The sequence below is a fragment of the Mobula birostris genome, chromosome 11 (assembly GCF_030028105.1).
Source record: "Mobula birostris isolate sMobBir1 chromosome 11, sMobBir1.hap1, whole genome shotgun sequence".
NCBI lineage: Eukaryota > Metazoa > Chordata > Chondrichthyes > Myliobatiformes > Myliobatidae > Mobula > Mobula birostris.
Genome location: NC_092380.1, coordinates 91,183,117 through 91,207,288, shown reverse-complemented (window position 1 = coordinate 91,207,288; position 24,172 = coordinate 91,183,117). Strand labels below are relative to the sequence as shown.

General features: G+C 40.1%; 1 protein-coding gene across 1 annotated transcript in view; it reads left to right on the top strand.

Annotated features, from left to right (window-relative positions):
* The window catches only part of lgr4 (leucine-rich repeat containing G protein-coupled receptor 4), a 161,433-nt gene that overhangs the window by 67,524 nt on the left and 69,737 nt on the right, over nt 1-24,172 (top strand). Inside the window, exon 3 of the mRNA XM_072272704.1 lies at nt 23,666-23,737. Coding sequence (XP_072128805.1) covers nt 23,666-23,737 — 72 coding nt within the window. The remainder of the gene's footprint in view (nt 1-23,665; nt 23,738-24,172) is intronic.

Sequence of the window (24,172 nt, the reverse complement as noted above, 5' to 3'; positions counted from 1 at the left end):
GTATTAAGCAAGATGTTATTTGTTGTCAGGTTCTTTCTTCATTCTAAAAAGAAATTTGCTAAGCCTGGGCACTAACTTGATTCAGTTATTTGGTGTGCAAACTTAATTAGCAAGAAGCTAATTCTATATAGAACTGGCACATGCGGACTGGTTGCCACTAAATCTATACTCTAGCCACATTTATTTATATAAGTGAAAATCGAAAAAAAGGTGAAAACCTGAAATAAGTGGAAATGCTGCTCAAATGCTAATTTACAACCAAACTTGAATATTTCTAGCATTTTCTCATTACTTTCAATCAGCGTGTTTAGAAATTAAATCCATTAGAAATATTGTTTTTTGTTACATCTGGTAACAAATGTAAATAATAGTTAAAAATTAAAAAGAACATTTTGTATGAACGCTATTAGTCTCCTAATGAAGATTGCAAGTTAGACTACAGAGGTGTTGGAATGCTGGGTTATGTTTTATTTCTCGAGGGTTATTCCAAGTTTTAGTTGGATGGAGGAGGTGTGCACTTAACTGGAGGTTGTATACTTCCCCATTTGTGAAAATAAGGTGTCCAAATTAATGTTGAGGTTTGGTTCTGAGCAACTCATAAAACTAGAAATGTCTATTGGCTCAGCTTTACGCTGTCTTTAATAGCTACTAATTGGATGTTGGTGGGGTGGGAATGATGGTGTAGAAAAGTGGACAGTGCCAGTGTTTTGTATAACTATTTCAACAGTATAAAGAGGTTAAGATTGCTGTCATTGTAGCTTTTGTTTTTATTGGTGTAAAAATACTTGTGCGTTGTAGGAAATGGTATGGGTATGGTCCTATTGTGTGCAAACCGTTAAATGATGCATTTTGTTAGCATGCTTTGACACTTGATTATATAATTGTTTCATGTTGCAAGTGCCTTGTTGGTTTGTCTGCTAATACACCAATGTGGAATAAATCAATCTTGTAATAATGATAAATCTTACTGGATTGCTACTGTAAAAGCATACATCCTCATAGGCTTTGTTGAACGATTATGCATGAATATTGGCTGAACTCCTCAGCCAGGAGCCTCCCACACTTCACCAGTTGTATCCTGTCTTTTGGAGGATTGCCAAAGTCTGGAGATGGATTTATTATGAAGTATAATGTTGGTTGGTTACTAAGGCTTAATAAACAGGATTTGCCTTGAGCACCTAAATATTTTCCATCTTGTTAAGACATTTACTGTCAATTTGTTTCATTACAAATCCCTTAAGTTTGTGATTGCAAAGTTTTTTTTATGTTTAGTCTGATGTTCTGTAATGAGAGTATAGTTTTATTCCATTAACAGTTTGCAACCAATTTGCCTTGAATGAGTTAGCAACAGAATATGCATTGTGACTTCAATCTTATTTTAACTGAGGGTTAGAATTTTTGATAAATTACATGAATACAACTAAACTTGTTTATACTAGGGTTAAATCTGATTGATCAATGCTTCATGTAACAGTAAGATGAATCCCCAAAAATGGAAACCAGTCCAATAAAAAACCTTTGAATGTCAGAAGTGTAATATTCTGGTGCTGGCAATTATTTTCCTTAATATATTTAATTTTTCTCCATTACAAAAGACATCACTAGGGATGACTTCAGAGTACCGATGGTGGATATCATCTTATTTTACATTGTGCTCTTTGAAAATGTCTGTTATTCAAGATGTCTTTCCCCAAGTTAAAATTGTTTAAAATTTATTTTTACCTAAATTCAGAAGAAAATCACTTGACTGCAATCATTTTTTCTTTCCTTTGTTCCTTTCTTGGGCATGTGGGTTTCTGTCTGCTTGCCTACCTAGTTGCTCCTTTCGTGTTGAAACATCTTGGTCAGAGATTTGCTATGGGGAAAAGCTGTCAGTGCTAACTGTTTTAATGGAGGAAATCTCCCGTCAGTTGTCTCTGAAATGTGTGTAAGCAGTTAAATGGAGAATTTCAAAAGCTACCATTGCTTAATCTCTGTTTCTGTATGGTAACAATCTTAATTAGTCTAATTGTATTTTTTTCACAGATTTTTGAATAACACTCCTTGAAATATTACATGCTATAGGATGAAATAAAACTTCTTAATTCTAGACTAAACCATGCTTATTGCTTATGACCTCTTTGGTCCAAATTGTCATCAGCTTGGATGATCCAAAATGTAATCTTCAAAATGTTTTGAAGTTTCATATTTCAATGTTCTTTAATTGTATGCTGTTATGGTCTTTAATGTTGATAAAACTAAGTATAAGTACTTTTCTTTCGTATGTTTTGTGATGTGAGAATTCTGTGTTGTGGCTGGAATCTAGAGATCCTTTATATAGTTGACACCTGATATCAATTGACATTAGGAAATGTGAAATCCTTGCCAAGACACTGACTTAAAGATCTTTCTAGGCAGTTTTCTTGGGTCTCTGTTGTAAATACTGTTGCACAGTTGTTAAATGGGAAATCTGATTAGATGGATTCCACAACTGAATTCTATTAATGTATAACCTTAAAATCAACAAAGATTTTAGTTGGAGAGCATACCAGTTGTGGAGATCATTTTCCTAGTGGAAAGAGTGGATATTTTTCAGAAGGCAAAGATTTATTACTAAAATAATATGAATTTGGTATAGTTTTTAATCATGTATTACTAAGGTTGCAATATATTAGATATTTTGTTAAGGGAGGATGTAACAGCAGTATTTAGAGATGGCAGTCTTGGGACCATCTAATGAGGATAGAATTTTAACTCAGAAGGTCACTGTAGTGAGGCTCGATTATAGACACTGGGTCAACCGAAATTTGAAGAGATATGCAGAGAAATTGTTCGTAGTTAAAGGAATAATAGGGTTGTATTAGTGGAAGATTTCTAATTTGTCTGATATTTACAGGACCAAAGTGTTGAGGGTCTGGACTGTGCAATTTGTGCAATGTGTCCAGGAAAGTTTCCTGTATCTATGTTACTTGTGAGAGTGCAATGCTTGACTGCCTCTTAGGGAATGAGGTAAGGCAAGTAACTGAAGTGACAGTCAGGGAGCAGTTTGGCTGTAGTGGACATAATTCTTTGAGTGTTGAGGTAGTGTTGGAAAAGGATAGGTCAGGCCCATAGGTTAAAGTCCTAAACTGGAGCAGAGCTGATTTTTGAGAAATGAGGTAGGATGCAGTTGAGGTTGATTGAGCCTGTTTGAAAGGAAAGGAATGAATAACAAGCAGGAGGCTTTTAAGAGTGTAATAGCAAATGTTCAGGAGCAGCATGTTCATGTTGGGATGAAGGTAAACCTAGCAAGATTAGGGAATCTTTGATTACTGTAAAAGATTATGAAAACTCTTAAGAGGGCAAAGAAGAGTGTATGAAGTGGATCTGGTAGGCAATGGTAAGGAACATTCCAAGATATTCTATAACTATATTAAGTGTAAAAGGGTGGTCAGGGAGAGAGCAGGTCCCTTAGATCAGCAGGGCCACCTACATCTTGAACAGCAGGAGATGGGTGGGATTTTTAATGAATATTAATAAATATTTCTTCTTTGTGTTTACTAAGGAGAAAATCATAGTTGTTCAAGAGTTAAGGGAAACAAGTGAAGGGCATTCATATTGCCAGGGAGGAGGTATTTGCAACCTTACAATGTACAAAGGCTGGTCTCAAACTTTGTGAGAGGTTACAGAGGAATTTGTGAAAGCCCATGTGGAAATTGTTCATTGGGACATATTGGAACCAGTACATTTTGGCCCAATTGGACAGCTACCCCACTTAGCCAAAGTTTCATGGAAATTGTTAAAAGGTACCCAAAAATACATACTACCATTTAACTGAGTGACAAATTATATTTTTAATCAAATACAGAATAAGTTAGAACACTACTAAAACTACGGCAGTACGAGAAAACTGGCTACGTCCACACTAGACCGGATAATTTTGAAAACGCCGGTTTCGCATAAAAACGAGAAGCGTCCACACTAGGCGTTTTTAAAAAATACCTCTGTCCACATTAGAACAGATATTTGGGCGATTCTCCTCCTACTGGGCATGTGCAGGACACACAGAAAACAAGCGAAGAGGAAACGGTATACTTGGTGCACGTTTATTAAGTTACAGACTAGAAAAACTTAAAAGGAAATTGCCAAACGAAAGACTTCGTGCGCGTTGTCCAGAAACATTTCCTATAGCCATAGTCTCTTCACCGATGAAAGGGACGACAGCTACAACTAAGTGCAACAAGGCTTGTTACTGGGCAAAAGTGAAATTTGCTGTTACCTCATTTGTTTGCCTTTATTTTTGCCATGTCTTTGTGTATTATTTTGCTGTATTTGACATGTGCAATAAAATGAGTTACTGGGCAAAAGTGACAATTGCATCTATTGAATGTTTGCACAAGCAAAACATTAATAAAGCACCTTGTTAAAATATATAAAACATGTCTGCATCAGTATTATCTTGTATTTCCATACAATGTTACATTAGGCTGTTATACATCAATTGTCAGATATTGTGGATGCGTTCAAAAAAATAATGAAATGCCGCGCTGCCGCCAGCATTTGTTCCGGCACGTCATGACAGCGTTTTAAAAATTAGCTGCTTACCCCGTACACGCTACGCCAGATATTAGGCGTTTTCAGATTTATTCACTCTGGAGAGCGTTTCTGAAAATTTCCGTTTTCGGGGGAGGAAAACACCGTTTCAGTGTGGAAGGAGGGTCAAAACGAAGAGAAAAAGCTTCGGTTATGGATTTATCTGGTCTAGTGTGGACGTAGCCTGACTATTAGTTCCTTATAGTTATCGATGGAGGAGTTCATTCAGTGTATGCTGAACTGACTGGAAAGGAACAAAATTAGCACAGACACCTAGTGCAGATAGTGGACTACCTTCAAACAGTGCTTTCAATGATTGCGTCCTTCAAATCTTCATTTTAATTGTAACATTCAAGATGATTGTCATTATCTTCATATTCTTCATAGTGCCTAACTTGTAGAAGTAGTGAAATGGTTTAAGTTTCACCCCTGACCATTTCAGGCATCACCAAGCCTGAATGCTTGAAACCCCAGTGAGCGAAACAGTTCTGTGTTCTGTATTTGCCTTAGTGTTTATTACTCGCCAATCATCAGTGAGAAAAATCACTGTTTGAACACAAACATGCAAGTGCCTATTTAAAAACTGTTTGCTTTAAGCACAGTGTAGTATCTAATGGCCACACAATGTGTTCGTGACTAGCGCTAGTTAGAAAATGTTCGGCAGCAGTCTCCTGCCCCAATTAAGTGGCATAGTGTCCCAAATAAACGAAAGGACTCATGGCTATTCTCTTGATTTGTTTTTGTTCTTTAAGAATTGTCCCAGATAAACTGCTGCCCCAATTAACTGCTGGCCCAATAACCGGAATCCGTTGTATTTAGTTTATTGTTAGTCTCTGAAGTTTCTTAAGACTGGAAGGTGACCAATGTTGTCTACTGTTTGGAAGAGTAGTGGGAACAAACCAGGGACTGTAGAGCGATCAGCCTGACATCAGTAGTGGAGAAATTACTGGAGGGAGTTCTGAAGGACAGAATCTGCCTGTATTTGATTAGACAGTCTGATTAAGCAGAGTCAGCTTGGCTTTGTGCATTGGAAGTCCTGCTTGACAAGCCTTTTAAAGTTCTTTGAAGAATTAACCAAAAAGGTAGATGAGGATAGGGCAGTGGATATTGTATATTTGGACTTTAGCAAGGCCGATGACAAGGTCCCACATGGTGGCTGGAGGGTTAGGCTCCATGGAATCCCGGGAGATCTAGTTGGATTGAAACTTGGTTTGGAGAAAAGGTATTGTGTTGCCCTTGAGGCATCTATTTGACTTTGTTGGGTCTACGCTTTAATAATTTGCTTGTAACTATTTTCTAGTTAAAGTTAAAGGTTGATAACTAAGTTACAGTATAACAAAGGTAAATTCATTGTCTATGGTATATCGCGGCATGTGATGACGTCACCTCCGGTTTCGCTGCGTCTTGTGTATAACTCCGGTTCAGAGAAGATGTGAAGGTGGGTGCCATGTGTGCAGCATGATCGTGAAGAGCTCCGTTTCTACCCACAAAGAAACATTATAGAAGCAACGCTGTAAGTTCATAAGAATGTATTTGAAGTAAAAATATTAACGCGGTTTCTGTTAAGGAAGCGGCGGTTGGGGTAGCGCGCGTGCCGGCTTTTCAGTTTTAAACGTGGCATCGGCTTGAGCCTGATGGCAATTTGAGGGGACCCTCTCGCCTGCTACTCGGGGCGGCTGGAGACACTCGCTGAAAGAAGAGAGCGTGTGTGGTCTCCAGAATGAAATAGACACCGTATATGTTTGTATTTTTTTCTCTACAATTTTCACCATACGGTGTTAATGTGGAAGAGTGAACAGTAAATGGTTAACCTTACTACGACTCTGTCTTCATTGACTCCGGTTTAACTTGGTGTTTAGTCAGAGTTTCATCACACTGCACGAGAACACTACAGTGAAAAGGTGGAATCATTAGATGTTTCGACAATGATTGGCTGATAGCTTCGTGATCAAGCATCAAGTTGCTTGCACTCAGTGCCAAGAGCAGTAGGATGTCGACAAGTATGGCTGCCCTCGCAAGAGCTAAAGCAGAAGCTGCCAAGGTGCGAGCGTCATATGCTAACCAAGAAGCAAAACTAAAAATGGAAAAAGCTGCCAGAGAAGCAGAAAACCAGTTGGAAAAGGCAAGGATAGATACAGAGTTAGAAGAGCTGATGCGGCCGTGGTGGAAGCACAAGTGTTGGAAAACGCTGAAGAAATGCACGTTCTAGACGAAGCAGGAAAATCTATGTCAGAAAGGGCCAAATTGGAACGCACCAGTGAATATGTCCAATCTCAAATTGACCTGCAGATTCATTCTCCCTCTCCATACTTGCCTGTTGGCGTCCCTTCTCATGTGAAATCACAGGGAAGCTTCGCTGCATCGCATCCACCTGGGGAAGACAACTCACAATTGCACCCTTGCCACAAACTCAAGTATGAAAGGGCTGACTACGAATACTTCCCGACACCAAACTTACCAGATCCGGCGAGATCAGAGACAAAGGCTGAAGTCAGAACGTCAAATCCCATCATGAACGTACACGCTCAGTCATATGTTCCCCAACATATTACCCCAGCTAGCACGCCACCTGCAGCAGAACCCTTGGCACAGTATTTAGCGTGACGAGTCCTTGTCGATTCAGGGCTGTACCAGTTTGACGATAAGCCTGAAAATTGCCGTGTGTGGTACTCCACATTCACCAGTGCCACCGGCGGAGTCCAGCTCACAGCAACCCAAGAGTTGGATCTTATGACTAAATGGCTGGGAAAGGAATCAAGTGAACAGGTGAAACGCATACGCTTAGTGTACATTAGCAACCCCAAGCTAGCCTTACACAAAGCATGGGAGAGACGTCGGGACTGCTGTGCGGCCCCTGAAATTATTAAGAGGACGCTATTTCAACGGCGGGACAATTTTCCTAGGGTGTCAGCCAAGGACCACACTTAAATTACGAGAACTCGGAGATTTACTCATGGAGATTCAAGGTGCTAAAGAAGACGGCTATTTAACTAGCCTGTCGTATCTGGATACTTCACACGGAGTTGGACCAATTGTGGACAAACTTCCATTTGGGCTGCAGGAAAGATGGGTATCTATTGGCTCAGAGTACAAGGAAGAGAACGGTGGTCAATTCCCTCCCTTTGAGATTTTTAGTAGGTTTGTGTGCAAGGAGGCGAAGAGGCAAAAAGACCCTAGCTTCATGAATCAAGGCAGCACCACAACTCACACCAAGCCAGTCAAACCCATTTTGAACAATTTTGTTGTCAATCAACCCGTCTCGGTGCATAAAACCGAAGTCTCCGCAATCAACGATGACCCTATTAAGAATTGTCCATTGTACAACAAACTCCACCCCCTCATAAAATGCAGAATGTTTCGAAACAAACCCTTAGACGAAAGAAAGGCCCTTCTCAAGGAAAAAAGAATATGTTTTAAGTGCTGTTCCTCTACCTCCCACCTCGCTAAAGAGTGTACGTTCCCCGTAAAGTGCTCAGAATGTAACAGCACTAATCATGATGGGGCCATGCATCCCGGCCTGTCACCGCAAATTGCCAAAACTCCTCCACTCCCACAAGAGGATGGCGGGGAGGGAGAGCATCACTCTGATACAACTATTGTCAGCTTGAGCTGCACAGAAGTTTGCAGTCCAGGTCAGTCGAGCCGTTCGTGCTCAAAAATCTGCCTCACTAAGGTATACCCTAAGAGAGCCAAAGACAAGGCCATCAAAGCCTATATAGTTCTGGACGACCAGAGCAACCGCTCACTAGTGAGACCAGAGTTCTTCGAGTTGTTCAGTGTAAAGGGTAATCCATTCCCATACTACCTCAGAACTTGCTCTGACATTGCAGAAACATATGGCAGGAAGGCAGAAGGCTTCCAGCTCGAGTCGCAGGATGGCAAAGTCGTCATCAGTCTCCCTCCACTCTGCAATGAGATCTTAAATAACCGATCTGAGATTCTGACGCCAAGTGCAGTTCTACACTAGCCCCATCTCCACCACATTGCCAAGCACATCCCAGAACTGGATCCGGAAGCAGAAGTACTCCTGCTACTCAGAAGAGACGTTCTTAGGGTGCACAAAGTCAGGCAGCAGGTCAATGGACCACACAACACCCCTGTTGCCCAACGTCTGGATCTGGGCTGGGTGGTGATAGGAGAGGTGTGCCCTGGCAACGTACACAAACGGACAGTTAACACGCTCAAGACTAACGTGCTAGAGAGAGGCCGCTTTTCAATTTCTCAGCCCTCCACAAGTGTTGCGTGTATCAAGGAAGCACAACAAAGGCACGAGCATAGTAAAGTAACTGAGAAGACACTGGGACAATCAGTCTTCGCTCAAACTAAGCACGATAATAAACTTGCTATATCGGTGGAAGACGCCATCTTCTTAAAAATAATGGACACAAAGGTCTTTAGAGACGAAGCAAACAACTGGGTCGCCCCACTAACATTCAGAGTACCATGCCAGCACTTGCCAAACAACAAGGAGCAGGCAGGCAACCAGTTCACATCTTTACAACAAACCCTGAAAAGGAAACCTGAGACCAGTTACAGAGGTCATTCTACTTCTACCTAAAGACTGATCTGGAGACTAAAGTTCTATACCATGTTTATAGTGACCTTACAAAGGTCAGGAAGGTATTGTGTTGCCCTTAAGGCATCTATTTGACTTTGTTGGGTCTACGCTTTAATAATTTGCTTGTAACTATTTTCTAGTTAAAGTCAAAGGTTGATAACTAAGTTACAGTATAACAAAGGTAAATTCATTGTCTATGGTATATCGCAGCATGTGATGACGTCACCTTCGGTTTCGCCACGTCTTGTGTGTAACTTCTGGTTCAGAGAAGGTGTGAAGGTGGGCGCCATGTGTGCGGCATGATCGTGAAGAGCTCCGTTTCTACCCACAAAGAAACATTATAGAAGCAACGCCGTAAGGTCATAAGAATGTATTTGAAGTAAAAATATTAACGCGGTTTCTGTTAAGGAAGCGGCGGTTGGGTTGGCACATGTGCCGGCTTTTCAATTTCAAACGCAGGGTCGGCTCGAGCCCGATGGTGGTTTGATGCGACCCCCTTGCCCGCTACTCAGGGCGGCTGGAGACACTCGCTAAAAGAAGAGAGCGTGCGTTGTCTCCAGAATGAAACAGACGCTGTATATGTTTGTATTTTTTTCTCTACAGTTTTCACCATACGATGTTAATGTGGAAGAGTGAACAGTAAATGGTTAACCTTACTACGACTCTGTCTTCATTGGCTCCGGTTTAACTTGGTGTTTAGTCAGAGTTTCATCACACTGCACGAGAACACTACAGTTATAGTGTTTGAAGGTTGTTTCTTGACTAGTGGTATGCTGCAGTGGTCGACACTGGAGTCCTTGTGATTCATTATTAATATAAATTATTTTCACGTGAATGCACAAGGCTTAATTATTAAGCTTGCAAATGATATAAAATTAAGTTATTGTAGATTATGAGCACTCCCTAAGGAAGTGGGCCAAGGAGTGGCAAATACAATACATACAATACATTACAATAGGTAAATGTGAGGTGATGCATTTTGGAAAGGCAAATCAGTGTAAGTCATACTGTGAATGGCTGAGCATCTGGTAATTAAATAGAACAGAGGGATACAAGTGCATAGTTTGTTGTTTATGGCATCACAGGTAGACAGAGTGGTTACTGGTTTTCAGTCAAGGTGTTGATTATAGGAGTTGGTACATTGTTTTGCAATTGAGTAGGTCATTAGCGAGGCTACACTTGGAGTACTGTATACAGTTTGATCACCTGGTTACAGGAAAGAAGTGGATAATATTTTTCTGTAGTTTGAGGATGTTGCCTGGATTGTGAAGAATTAGCCTGGCTAACCTTTCCCTATAGTCTTCACACTCCGAAAGGGCGAATAAAACTTGCAGCTATGAGGATTCCTGCAGCATCTGGTGACCCTGTGATCTCCCTCTCTGAGGCCAACATCAGAATGTCTTTCAAGAGGGCGAACCCTCGCAAGGTGACAGCCCTGATGGTGTGCCTGATGGTGTAGGGCTCTGAAAACCTGTACCAACCAAATGGCATGTGTGTTCAAAGATATTTTCAATCTCTCATTGCTACAGTTGGAAGTTCCCACCTTCATCAAAAGGGCAAAAGTCATACCAGTGCCCAAGAAGAACAGGGTGAGTTGCCTTCATGACTATTGACCAGTAACACTTGCATCTACAATGATGAAGTGCTTTGAGAGGTTCATCAGAGCTCAAACCAACTCCTGCCTAACCAAATTCCTGGACCCGCTGCAATTTGCCTATCGCCACAATGGGTCTACATCGAATGTGATCTCATTTGCTCTTCATGTGGCTTTAGATCACCTGGACAATATGTACACTTGCTTCAGGTTGCAGTTTATTGACAACAGCTCAACATTTAACACAATTGTTTCTCAGTTCTGATCGAAAAGCTCCAAAAACTGGGCCTCTGTACCTTCCTCTGCAGTTGGAATCCCGACTTCCTTTGCAGTTCAACAATAATATCTCCATCTCAATGATAATCAACACTGGCACACCTCAAGGATGTGCGCTTAGCCGACTTCCCTACTCTCTCTACACCCATGACTCTGTGGCTAGGCACAACCCAAAAGCCATCTATATATTTGCTGATGACACAGCCATCATTGGCAGAATATCAGATGGTGACAAGAAAGTGTACAGGAGTGAGATAGATCATCTCGTTGAGAGGTATCAAGCAACAACCTTGCACTCAACGTCAATGAGACCAAAGAGTTGATTGTGGACTTCAGAAAGAGTAAAATGAGGGAACATGCACCAGTCCTCATCGAGGGATCAGAAGTGGAAAGGGTAAGCAAGATGCCAAGTTCCAGGATGCCAACATCTCTGAGGGTCTAACCTGGGCCCAACATATCAATACAGTTACAAAGAAGGCACAACAGTGGCTATATTTCACTAAGAGTTGGGGAGATTTGGTATGTCACCAAAGACACTCGCAAATTTCTAAGGTGCACAGTTGCAAGTAAAGGTTTGTAAGCCCTTTGTAATTACCTGGTTTTCTGCATTAATTACACAAAAAAAGTGGTCCAATCTTCATCCGAGTCACAACAGTAGACAGACACAATCTGCCTAAACTAATCTAATGCACAAACAATTGTATTTTTCATATCTTTTTGAACCCATTGTTTAAGCATTCGAAGTCCAGGCTATAAAAAGTATGAAATCCTTGTATTTAATAACTGGTAGAACCTCCTTAAGCAGTAATAACCTCCACCAAACATTTCCTGTAGCTGCTAATCAAAGTTGCACAATGGCGAGGTGGAATTTTAGACCATTCCTCCATGCAAAACCGTTTCAGTTCATCAATATTTCTTGGATACCTTGCATAAACAGCCCTCTTCAGTCATACCACAGCACCTCTCTGACTTGTCCATTCCAAAACACAAATTTTCTTCTTTTTAAACAATTCTTTTGTTGGTTTTACTCTTTTCTTTCAGATCTCTTTTTGCATCACCCAGCTTCTATTAAGCTTCAGGTGATTGACCACTACCTGGACGTTCTCTGTAAAATGTCTTGATACAATTTTGAATTCATTGTTCCCTCAACAATTGCAAACTGTCTAGGCCCTGAGGTAGCAAAGCTACCCCAAGCCACGATACTCCTTCCACCATGCTTCACAGTTGGGCTAGGTTTTGGTGTTGGTGTGCAGTGCCCTTTTTCCTCCGAACATAGCGATGTACATTTCTGCCAAAAAGTTCAACTTTTGTCTCATCTGTCCACAGAATATTGTCCCAGAAATGTTATGGAACATCCCAGTGGTCTTTTGCAAACTTGAGACACGCAGCAATGATTTTTGTTTTAGAGAGCAATGGTTTTCTCTGTGGTGTTCTTCCACGAGTACCATTCTTGTTCAGTGTTTTTCTTACAGTGGACGCATGAGCAGAGACTTTAGCAAGTTCTAGAGATTGCTGCAGGTCTTTTGCTGTTACCCTTGGGTTCTTTTTCATCTGCTTCAGCATTGCACATTGCGCTTTTGGTGTATTCTTTGCAGGATGCCCACTCCTAGGGACAGGAGCAACAGTACTAAATTTCCTCCATTTGTAGACAATTTCTGTTACTGTGGACTGATGAACACTCAGGTCTTTAGAAATGCTTTTGTAGCCTTTTCCAGCTTCAAGCATCTCTACAATTCTTCTTCTAAGGTCCTCTGAAAGTTGTTTTGATTGAGGCATGGTGCACATAAACAGATCTCTCTTGAGAAGAGCAGGCTCTGTCAGTAACCTGACTTTGTGTGTCTTTTTTTTAATATAAGGCAGGGCAGCTCTACAACCCACACATCCAATTTCACCTGATTGATTGGAACATCTGACTCCAAATAGCTTTTATAGAAGGCGTTACCCCAGAGGTTCACATACTTTTTCGAACCTAGACTGGTAATTGTTTAAATGGTGTACTTAGCATTGATGAGAAGTAATACAATTGTTTGTGTAACAAAAACACACACAAAATGCTGGAGGAACTCAGGCCAGGCAGCATCAATGGAAAAGAGTACAGTTGATGTTTTGGGCCAAGAGCCTTCAGCAGGACCAGTTCTGCTGAAGAGTCTCAGCCAGAAATGTCAACTGTACTCTTTTCCATAGATTAAACCTGGTCTGCTGTATTCCTCCAGCATTTTCATTGTGTTGCTTGGATTTCCAGCATCTGCAGATTTTGTCTTGTTTACAATTTTTTCTGTGTTATTAATTTAGGTAGATTGTGCTTGTCTATTATTATGATTTAGATGAAATCAGACCCCATTTTATGAGCAATTAATGCTGAAAACCAGGTAATTGCAAAAGGTTCACAAACTTTTTCTTGCAACTATACCTGTGGTGGGCATTCTAACTGGCTTCATCACCACCTGGTATGGTGGAGTTGGGGGGGGCACTGCACAGGATTGAAAAAAGGTACAGAAAGTTGTAAACCCATTCAGCTCCATCATGGGCTCCAGCCTTCCCAGCATCCAGAACATCTTCAAGGAGCGATGCCTCAAAGAGGTGGTATCCATTATCCAAGGTATGCCTTCTACTCATTGTTGCTATTGGGGAAGGAATCTGAAGGCACACACTTAATGATTCAGGAGTACCTTCTTCCCAGCTGCCATCTGATTTCTGAATGGACAGTGTGCCCATGAACATTACAGCAGTACCCTTTCCCTCTCTTTTTGCATGAGATATTTAATTTAACATCTTAATATATATTTAATGTAATTTACTGTGTTTATTATTGAGTATTGCACTGTACTGCCACATAACAAATTTCACGACGTATGCCACTGATATTAAACCTGATTCTGATTATTCCTTGGAATGTAGGAGAATGAGTGGTGACCTTATACAAAGGTTTATAATATTGAGGAGTATCAATAAGGTAGCTAGTAATAGACTTTTTTTCTGGGGTAAGGTAGTCCAAAGCCAGGGGGCTTAGATTTAGGCTGGGGGAAAGAAAGAGTGGACTTGTTGGGTCAAACAAACTGCAATCCATAGTGCTCTATGACTTTATAGTCAGAAAGTAAGGAAAGTTTTGTCTTTTGTACAAGTGGTTAATTTAAAGTATTTTAAAATGCATTCAATTTTAATACCATTATCTGGTAGAAGCATGACTTGTTATAACTATTTTGATCTCATTTTGTATTTACCTAAATTTATCAGCTGGTTTATAAATTTATTGTGATTAATAGTGCAGTTAAAACAAAAAAATCTGTTAAGTGCTTGGAACAATTGCCACATTAATGCTCTAAAAACCTTATAACAAAAATGTGCCTTATTAAAATATGCATAGATTTTAAAATAATTGAAATTAGTGTTAATATCAAAGAAAATTTGGAATTTGAAAGAATTACTGTGCAGAAATTGTTTTTACTTGTTTTGTCAACTTCAGTATTAAATGTAGTTTCACATTTTAAATCTGCGCACATTTTTTCTCATGCGAATTTGTCAATTCAAAGATCATGTGACAATCATCAATGCGGTTGATGATGTACAGCCAGAATTGATTCTTAACAGAAATATGACCAATTTCCACATGTGTTTGACAAATAACAATCTTAGTGAATGTTATAAAAACTTCTATTAAGAAATAAAAATGTCATGTGAATTAAGGGAGACTTGTTTATTGCCAATAATTTGGTAGAGATGTTTTGGGCTTCTGGGATACTAAATCATTAATTTATAATTTTACATAAACTATAAAGCCTTTTCATTTTGTTTAAATATGTCAAAATTATGAATTGAGTGCAGTAATCTGCTATTATAGGCACATGCTGAGCTTTATTTACAGAACGCTGCATGGTGAATTCATTAAGAACATGGAAAATTCTCTACATGGTAAATGATGAATATTTCACTGGTGTGCAGTCCTCGTGAGGTTTTTCTCTGGAATTGTTTCTCGCACTTTAAGATTGAGATGGAACATGCTGATAGTTGAAGACATGACATGAAACTATGCAAAATGTTATTTTTATACTGTACCCAGGAACGTGCTGTAGGTTTTCTTATTTTTAAACGACTGCAGGGTCTGATAATCTGATTCAAAGCACGTGCATAATCTTAATAGTCATTTAAGTATGACCAAGGGAAAGAAAACAGATGCATGTTGATATTGAACTCTCATTTCTTGAAATATTACTGGGTGACTCTGGATTACTTCTGATTAGCTACAGTTTATTTTTCCTTCCTAGCAACTGCCAGATGTAAAATCTGCCCCTGCCAGTATCATTTTGTCACCAAAGAGAGTGATTTGTGATAGCCCTGGCATTTAACCTTTGTAAGGGATAAAGCATTTCATCACACCATTGTAACAAACAAGGTTTCCCAATCAGATATGTTTTGCTTCTTAATTTAATAGAAGGCGAGGCTAACAGATTTAGAAAACCTTAGTTATTGAGGGATATTGAAGCATTGTTAAAGAAAAAGGAGGCGCACATCAGGTATGGACGGTTATAATCAAATGAAATACTTAATAAATATATGAAAGGTAAGAGGACATTTAAAAGAGAAATCAGGAGGATAAAACATGACATTAGATTGTCTGACATAAGATAAAAGAGAATCCCAGGAAAGTGGTGGAAGTTGTCTACTTGGAGTCTAGCAAGGCCTTTGTTGTCAAAGTCCTAAATGGGAGGCTACTCCTGAAAGTTAAGTCGTTTGTCATTGAGGATGAAGTAGTCAATAGGATTCAGCATTGGCTTAATGGGAAAAGCCAAAGTGATAGTAAATAGGTATCTCTCTGACTGGAGGCCTGTGACCAGTGCTGTGTAGCAGCATTGATGTCCATTGATGGTCCATTGTTGCTAATCATCTCGGTTAATGGTTTAGCTGATAGAGCAATGCAGCATGGAAACACATCCTTAAAGTGGTAAACTGGATCACAAGATTTGTGGATGACACCAAGATTGAGGCTGTTGTAGAGCGAGAGGAAGGCTATCAAAGTTTGTAGCATGATCCTGATTAGCTGGGAAAATGGTCTGAAATATGGCAGATGGAGTTTAATGCAGAGAAGAGTAAGGTATTCTTGGAGGGACAAGCCATGGTAGGGCTTTGAGGTGTGTGGTAGAACAAAACGACCCAGGAATACAAATCTGTAATTCCTTGAAAGTGGCATCAGAAGTAGATCGGTTCATAAAGAGAGCTATTGGCACATTGGCCGTCATAAATCAGGACACCGAGTACAGGAATTGGGATGTTATGTTAAAGTTGAATAAGGCGTTGGTCAGGCTGAATTTGGAGCATTGTATGCAATTCTGGCCACCTAACTACCTCCAGGAAAGTTATCAATGAACTTGAAAGAGTATATAGAAAATTTGCAAGGATGTTGCCAGGATTTGAGTTCAAATTTATTACCAAAGTACATATATGTCACCTGAGATTCATTTTCTTGCAGGCATACTTAATAAATCCAATAACTATAATAGAATTAATGGAAGACTACTACAACTGTGCAAATATAACATTTAAAAGAAGTTTAGATTGGTACGTGGATAAGGGGTATAGAGGGCTGTGATCAGGGTGCAAGTATAGTAGACTAGGGAGAACAGATTGGCACAGATTAGATGGGCCGAAGGGCCTGTTTTTGTGCTGTAGTACAGTATTACACTTTTATATGTATTTATGATTATCTTGATAATTTGGAGTTGTAGTTAGATCATAAAATTTGTGATGGTGAGTGTGACAGTATTTTACAATCTTTCTAGGCCTCTGACTATAATTGATACCTTTTGTTCTCTTTAATGTAGTGTTCAGATACACTTGATAGATGGAATGTTATGCAAATCAACTTCTTACAAAGTCTAAACTAATATAATTTTATCCAATTTGAATATTTGATCACAATAATAAGATGACCATGTTGGCAATTTTGAGAAGAAAAATTGGACACATCTCTCAGAGCAGAGTCATGACAAAACTTGGCCAGAGACACATTTGAGAGAAAGGAATTGAGGAAAGGTAGTAAGAGGGTTTGAAGGAGATGGAGGGAGAATTCACGGTGTTTTAGTACATATTTAAGTGAGAAACTCAAGGTGAATGAGACAAATTTATTAATGTACTGCAGCATTCCATTTTGTGGCATCATAATTGATTATTTTGGGATATTCAGGATAAATCTATGAGAATGCTACAAATACATTGAATAATAATCCATGCTGGTATTTCCACTGTCATTATATACCTCTACATATATCAGTGGTTTATAGGTAAGAGTGTCATATTTGTCTTTTAATTGCCTCGTACCCTGCACAAGTTAATTCACTGAGGGAACCAATTTTCTATGTGGCTGGTAAGGAGAAGAGAAGGGATTTTGGTGGAGCTAGAATGGGGAATTGGAAAAGTGAGAAGGAGGGAGAGGGAGGAGAAATTACCAGAAGTTAGAGAAATCAATATAACATCAAGTTGGAGGCTGCCCAAATGGAATATGAGCTGTTGTTGCTCCAAACTCAGAGCAGCCACATCGTGGAAGTAGAGGAGTCCATGGACAGACATGCTGTAATGGGTGTGGGAAGTAGAATTAAAATTGTGGCAGACTGAGAAAAGGTGGTTGACAAAGCAGTCCCAATTTATGTCGTGACTCACCAATGTAGAGGAGGCTGGGAGCACTGGATATGGTAGATAACCTCAACAGACTCGCAGATAAAGTGTTGCTCTGCCTGAATTGACTGTGTGGGGCCTTGAGTGGTGATGAGGGAGGAGGTATGGCAGCAGGTGTAGCACACGTCCCCCTTGCAGGGTTAAGGCTCATGAGGGTGATTAGTGAGAAGGGATAAGTGAACAATGGAGTCGATGGAGAGCGACCTGTGGAAAATTGAGAGTGGGAGGGGGAGGAAAAGATACGTTTCGTGGTACGATCCTGTTGAAGATGGATAGTACAGTGAATAATGTGCTGGATGCATAGGCTTGTTAGGTACCTCGTGTACCTAACAAAGTTGCCACTGAGTATATATCTGTGGTCATCTGCTGTTGTAGCCACCCATTTCAAGGTTTGATGTGTTGTATTTTCAGAGATGCTGTTCTGCACACCGCTCTGGTAATGCGTGATTATTTGTGTTACTTTCACTGTCCTGTTAGCTTAAAACAGCCTGGCCATTCTCCTCTGAACCATCTCATCAACAATGTGTTTTTGCCCACAGATCTGCTGCTTACTGGATGTTTCTTTGTTTTTTGCATCATTCTCTCAACTCTGCATGAGAATTCCAGTTCAGCAGTTTCTGAGACTCAAACCACCCTGTCTGGCACCAACAATCATTCTATAGTCAAAATCACTTGGGTCACATTTCTTCCCCATTCTGATGTCTGGTCTAAACAACAGCTGAACTTTTTGACAATGTCTGCATGCTTTTATCCATTGGATTGCTGCCACATGATTGACTGATCAGATATTTGCATTAATGAGCCGGTGTACCAATAAAATGGCCTCTGAATCTTTGCTTATGTGCTCAGAATTCTATGTATATAGCAAAAATTTCCTGATGGAAATCTGATCTTCAATTGATTTAATGATTTGTGCTTGCACTTGTGCATAATGTCAGGAAGATTGGTCATACATTTATGTTGTGTTACAATTAGTTCTTTAGTTTGAGCCACTTACCAGTAGATATTCTGGCCATGATTATGCCACATCAGTTTGAGAGCTAAGGGACTATCTGTGCCCTGGTTTATGAATTACAGATGTTTTGTAAAACAGTGACTATATTTAGATAAGCAATGGCTGAATCTAAATAACTGCTCAGTTGTGAATTAGATGGCCTTGCCTGGCATCGTGTTTGAGGCTGTCATGGCTAACCATCATAAAAAAGATGTAAATGCTTCAACTCCTGATGATCTGATTTTCTAATTCTGCTGAAAAAACTCACATGAATGGTTTTGTATAGTCTATTGGAAGAATAGATTGTGGATAGTTACTATCATTGCAGAAAAATTTGCACAAGGCTGAAAGACGCTCACATATTACAGAACTTTGAATCAAATATATTTTGGATTAATGGAAGTTAACATTTTACATGAATAGCTTAATGAAAAATTGATTTTCTGGATAATATATAGTACCCTATTTGCTTGCCTGGGTCCTGATGGCTAGGGGTAAGCTAGTCAGTACCGAGACAAGCAGACGGGGCCCTACATGAATGTGAGCACTCCCAGAGAGGAACACCAATAACTATGCACTCTAAGGAGGTCACCTGGACTGATGATGAAATGCCTGCAAGCTCAGTGCCAAGCTAATTGCCAAGCTCAGTGAACATTGCAACTTCAAAGCTCTAAAATGTTTCAAAGTAAAGGTTGTGATAGATTTAGAAATATATAGATTATATTCATTAATAAATAATTGCAGGGAATTTCACAATTATATTGACATAGATTTCAAAATTATGTTAGCCTCATCAAAAAAAACTTAACATTATATAAAACAAAATTCTAGCTGTGTGGCAACAAAGGCTCTGTGCATAGGAGCATTTCAGTTGCTATGGCGCCATGCACTTGCTCAGCTTAGAGGGAACCGTGCTAAGTTTGAGGTACACACCCATCACTCTGAGCATCTGAAGTTAAAGCTCTATTCTGCAATTGGTGTGTTAAGCCTAACTGGTATAAATCACTCAACACACATCAAAGTTGCTGGTGAACGCAGCAGGCCAGGCAGCATCCCTAGGAAGAGGTACAGTCGATGTTTCAGGCCGAGACCCTTCATTAGTCCTGACAAAGGGTCTCGGCCTGAAACGTCGACTGTACCTCTTCCTAGAGATGCTGCCTGGTCTGCTGCGTTCACCAGCAACTTTGATGTGTGTTGCTTGAATTTCCAGCATCTGCAGAATTCCTCGTGTCTGGTAGAAATCACTACTACTTTTGCCCTTATCAGTTTAAAAACAAAATTTAACTCCTTGTCATGTGACCTGCTGAACTAAGCTGATGTGGTGTCAATTCTGAAATGTGATTAGGTTATTGTTTTAAATCAGTTTTCTATTGAGACCAATGATAGCAAACCTTGACATTTCATAAATGACTCTCCCATTAATTCTTCCTCTTGACTCAAAGGAGTATATTTTGTTAAGAAACTTTATGAATGTTAATCATATTTTATGGTAGGTTGATTTGCTGTTCCTGTTACTACATTATGGAATTATTTTCTGTTTTAAAGGAGCCTCCAAATTGGAAAATTGATTTAAAACTAAATTACCCTACCACCCATTATGTTCTAGGCTGTAAAAGCAGATGATTACATTTAATCAGAATCACGTTTATTATCACCAGTATGTGACGTGAACTTTGTTAACTTGGCGGTAGTGGTTCAATGCAATACATAATCCAGAAGAGAAAATAATAATAATAATAAAATAAAAATATTAACAATAAACAAGTAAATCATTTATGTGTATTGAATAGATTTAGAAACATGCAAAAACAGATATACTGTATATTTTTTTAAAAAGTGTAGCGTCCAAAGATTCAATATCCATTTAGGAATCGGATGGCAGAGGGGAAGAAACTGTTTCAGCATTGCTGAGTGTATGCCTTCAGGCTTCTGTACCTCCTACCTGATGGTAACAGTGAGAAAAGGGCATGCCCTGGGTGCTGAAGGCCCTTAATAATGGACGCTACCTTTCTCAGACACCGCTCCCTAAAGATGTCCTGGGTACTTTGCAGGCTAATACCCAAGATGGAGCTGACTAGATTTACATCTCTTACTAACTCTTCCTTCAGTTAGTCCTGACAAAGGGTCTCGGCCTGAAACGTCGACTGTACCTCTTCCTAGCGATGCTGCCTGGCCTGCTGCGTGCACCAGCAACTTTGATGTGTGTTGCTTAAATTTCCAGCGTCTGCAGAATTCCTGTTGTTTACAACTTTCTACAACTTTTTTCGGTCCAGTGCAGTAGCCCCTCCATACCAGACAGTGATGCAGCCTGTCAGAATGCGCTCCACGGTACAACTATAGAAGTTTTTGAATGTATTTGTTGACATGCAAAAACTCTTCAAATTCCTAATGAAGTATAGCTGTTGTCTTGCCTTCTTTATAACTACATTGATATGTTGGGACCAGGTTAGATCCTCGGAGATCTTGACACCCAGGAACTTGAAACTGCTCACTCCCTGCACTTCTGATCTCTCTATGAGAATTGGTATGTGTTCCTTCATGTTACCCTTCCTGAAGTCCACAATCAGCTCTTTCGTCTTGCTGACGTTGAGTACCAGGTTGTTGCTGCGGCACCACTCCACTAGTTGGCATACCTCACTCCTGTACAACTCCTCGTCACCACCTGAGATTCTACCAACAATGATTGTATCATCAGCAAATTTATAGATTGTACTTGAGCTATACCTAGTCAGACAGTTATGTATACAGGGAGTAGAGCTGTGGGCTTAGCTCACACCCCTAAGGTGCACCAGTGTTGATCGTCAGCGAGGAGGATATGTTATCACCAATCTGCACAGATTGTGATTTTCCGGTTAGGAAGTCGAGGATCCAATTGCAGAGGGAGGTACAGAGGCCCAGCTTCTGCAACCTCTCAATCAGGACTGTGGGAATGATGGTATTAAATGCTGAGCTATAGTCAATGAACAGCATCCTGACGTAGGTGTATGTGTCGTCCAGGTGGTCTAAAGTCGTGTGGAGAACCATTGAGATTGCGAACTATTGTGGCAATAAGCAAATTGCAATGGGTCCAGATCCTTGCTGAAGCAGAAGTTCAGTCTGATCATGACCAACCTCTCAAAGCATTTCATCACTGTCGATGTGAGTGCTACTCTGCAATAGTTATTAAGGCAGCTCACATTATTCTTCTTAGGCACTGGTATAATTGTTGCCTTTTTGAAGCAAGTAGGAACTTCGACCCATTGTAGTGAGAGGTTGAAAATGTCCTTGAATACTCCCACTAGTTGGTTGGCACAGGTTTTCAGAGCCTTATCAGGACCTTCCACGTTACGAGGGTTCACTCTCTTTAAAGACAGCCTACTATCGGCCTCTGAGACGGATGTCACAGGGTCATCAGGTGCAGCAGGGATCTTCACAGCTGTAGTTGTGTTCTCCCTTTCAAAGTGTGCATAGAAGGCATTGAGTTCATCTGATAGTGAAGCATTGCTGCCATTCATGCTATTGGGTTTCATTTTGTAGAAAGTAATGTCTTTGCAGACGCTGCCAGAGTTGCCGTGCATCCAAAGTCACCTCGTTCGAAATTGTCTCTTCACCCTTGAAATAGCCCTCTGCAAATCATACTGTACTGTAAGTCTTTGTGGGCACACACTCATCCACACAGGTTTTAATGAAGTCGGTAACAACTGCAGCATACTCATCCGGGTTCGAAGATGAATCCCTGAATACAGTCCAGTTGACGGATTCAAAGCAGTCCTGTGCTTCCCTTGTCCATACCTTGGTCCTCACTGTTGGTGCTGCAGTCTTCGGTCTCTGCCTGTACTCAGGGAGTGGAAGTACGGTTAGGTGATCAGACTTCCCGAAGTGAGGGCATGGAATAGCACAGCAGGCATTCTTGATGGTGGTGTAGCAATGGTCCAGTGTGTTGTTTCTTTTGGTATTGCAAGTGATCTGTTGATGGTAGTTGTTTAGTGATTTTTTTTTCAGACTGGCCTGGTTAAAATCTCCTAAAACGATGGTGAAGGTGTTAGGATGTGCTGTTTCATGCATGTTGATCCCATTGCTCAGATCATCTAAAGCCTGCTTGACATTGGCCTGAGGTGGATTTCGTGAAACAAAGGATACACATGGTCCTAATGTCCCTCTGATTCAGCACCCTAGCTCTGAGATCATCGATTTTATTCACCAGAGTCTGCACGTTTACCAGCAAGATAGTTGGTATAGGGAGTTTAAAACCCCATTTCCTTAAACGCACTTTTAACCTCGCTCTACACCCACGCTTCCTCCGAGGTATCCTACGTGGACGCAAAGAATTTATGGCTATTAAGAATATACGGAAATTTTCCAATGCTAAATCTGATTTTATCTTTTATTGTTGATTCTTCAAATAACTGTACTTTGGTCATTACAAAGGATGGTATTATTGGCATTTTAGCAATGGATTGAGATGCTGGATGGATTAAAACTTGTAAAGTGGGTCAGTAGGCTATCTATTTTCTCAACCCACCCACCCTCCTCCACTGCTGCTGACCTGCTGAGTTCTTCCCACAGATTAATTGTTGCTCTAAATCCATTGCTGATAGGGTTTGGTAAGCATTGTGGAAACTTCATATTAAGAACTTATACATATTGAAGGGAATTTACAGTCGGGCTGCTTGTGGGGAAAACAATTGAGCTTAATTTCTGTTTACTGTCAGATTCTCTAAATCAATGACATTGATTCAGTAACCAGTGATTTTTTAAAATGCCTTGCCTGATATTTAATTTTTCAACCTGCTATCATTTTACACTGGTCAAACTAGGCACATTGTAGGATAGCATTGTAAGGTATGCTGATAAATGGTGCTATTAGGTTTTAATACATTTTACACATTTTTGCTGTTTGGTTGCAAAGATCACCTGCTTGAACTATAAAGCATTAAATGATAAAGCTCCTGATTGTATTTTAATTTCATGCTGCAGTTATCTATTTTCCTAGTTGGTAATTTATTTTTTGTTACGTGATTGCTTGACTGCTACATTTTTGTTTCAGGCGACTGGCTGGTAATGACCTGTCGTACATTCATCCAGATGCTTTGTCTGGTCTATCTCAGCTGAAAGTTTTGTAAGTATGACTCTGTTCTTTACATCTTAGGAACCCTTCAAAAAATAAACAGTCCTGATGAAGGGTCTGTTTATTCCTATCCATAGGCGCTGCCTGATCTGTTGAGTTCCTCTGGCTTTTTTCCTGTGTTGCACTGTGTTAAAGATTACAAATGTTCACCACTTGAAGAAAGTTCTTATTGCCTCCTATTTTATGACTTTGTCTCATGTTCTGGATAGCCCAGCGAGGGGGAGAAATGCACGGCATCCACATTGGTAAGCCTCTTAAGAATGTTGTATGTTCCACTGAGATCTACTTGCATTCTTCAAAGCTCAACAGTACGAGCTAGTCTGCTTAATATCTCCTCATACAATGGGTGTCCCAGGAATCAATCTGGTACAACCCCCTCTATTGCAAATATTTTCTTCCTACAGTACAGAGACCAGATGGGTACCA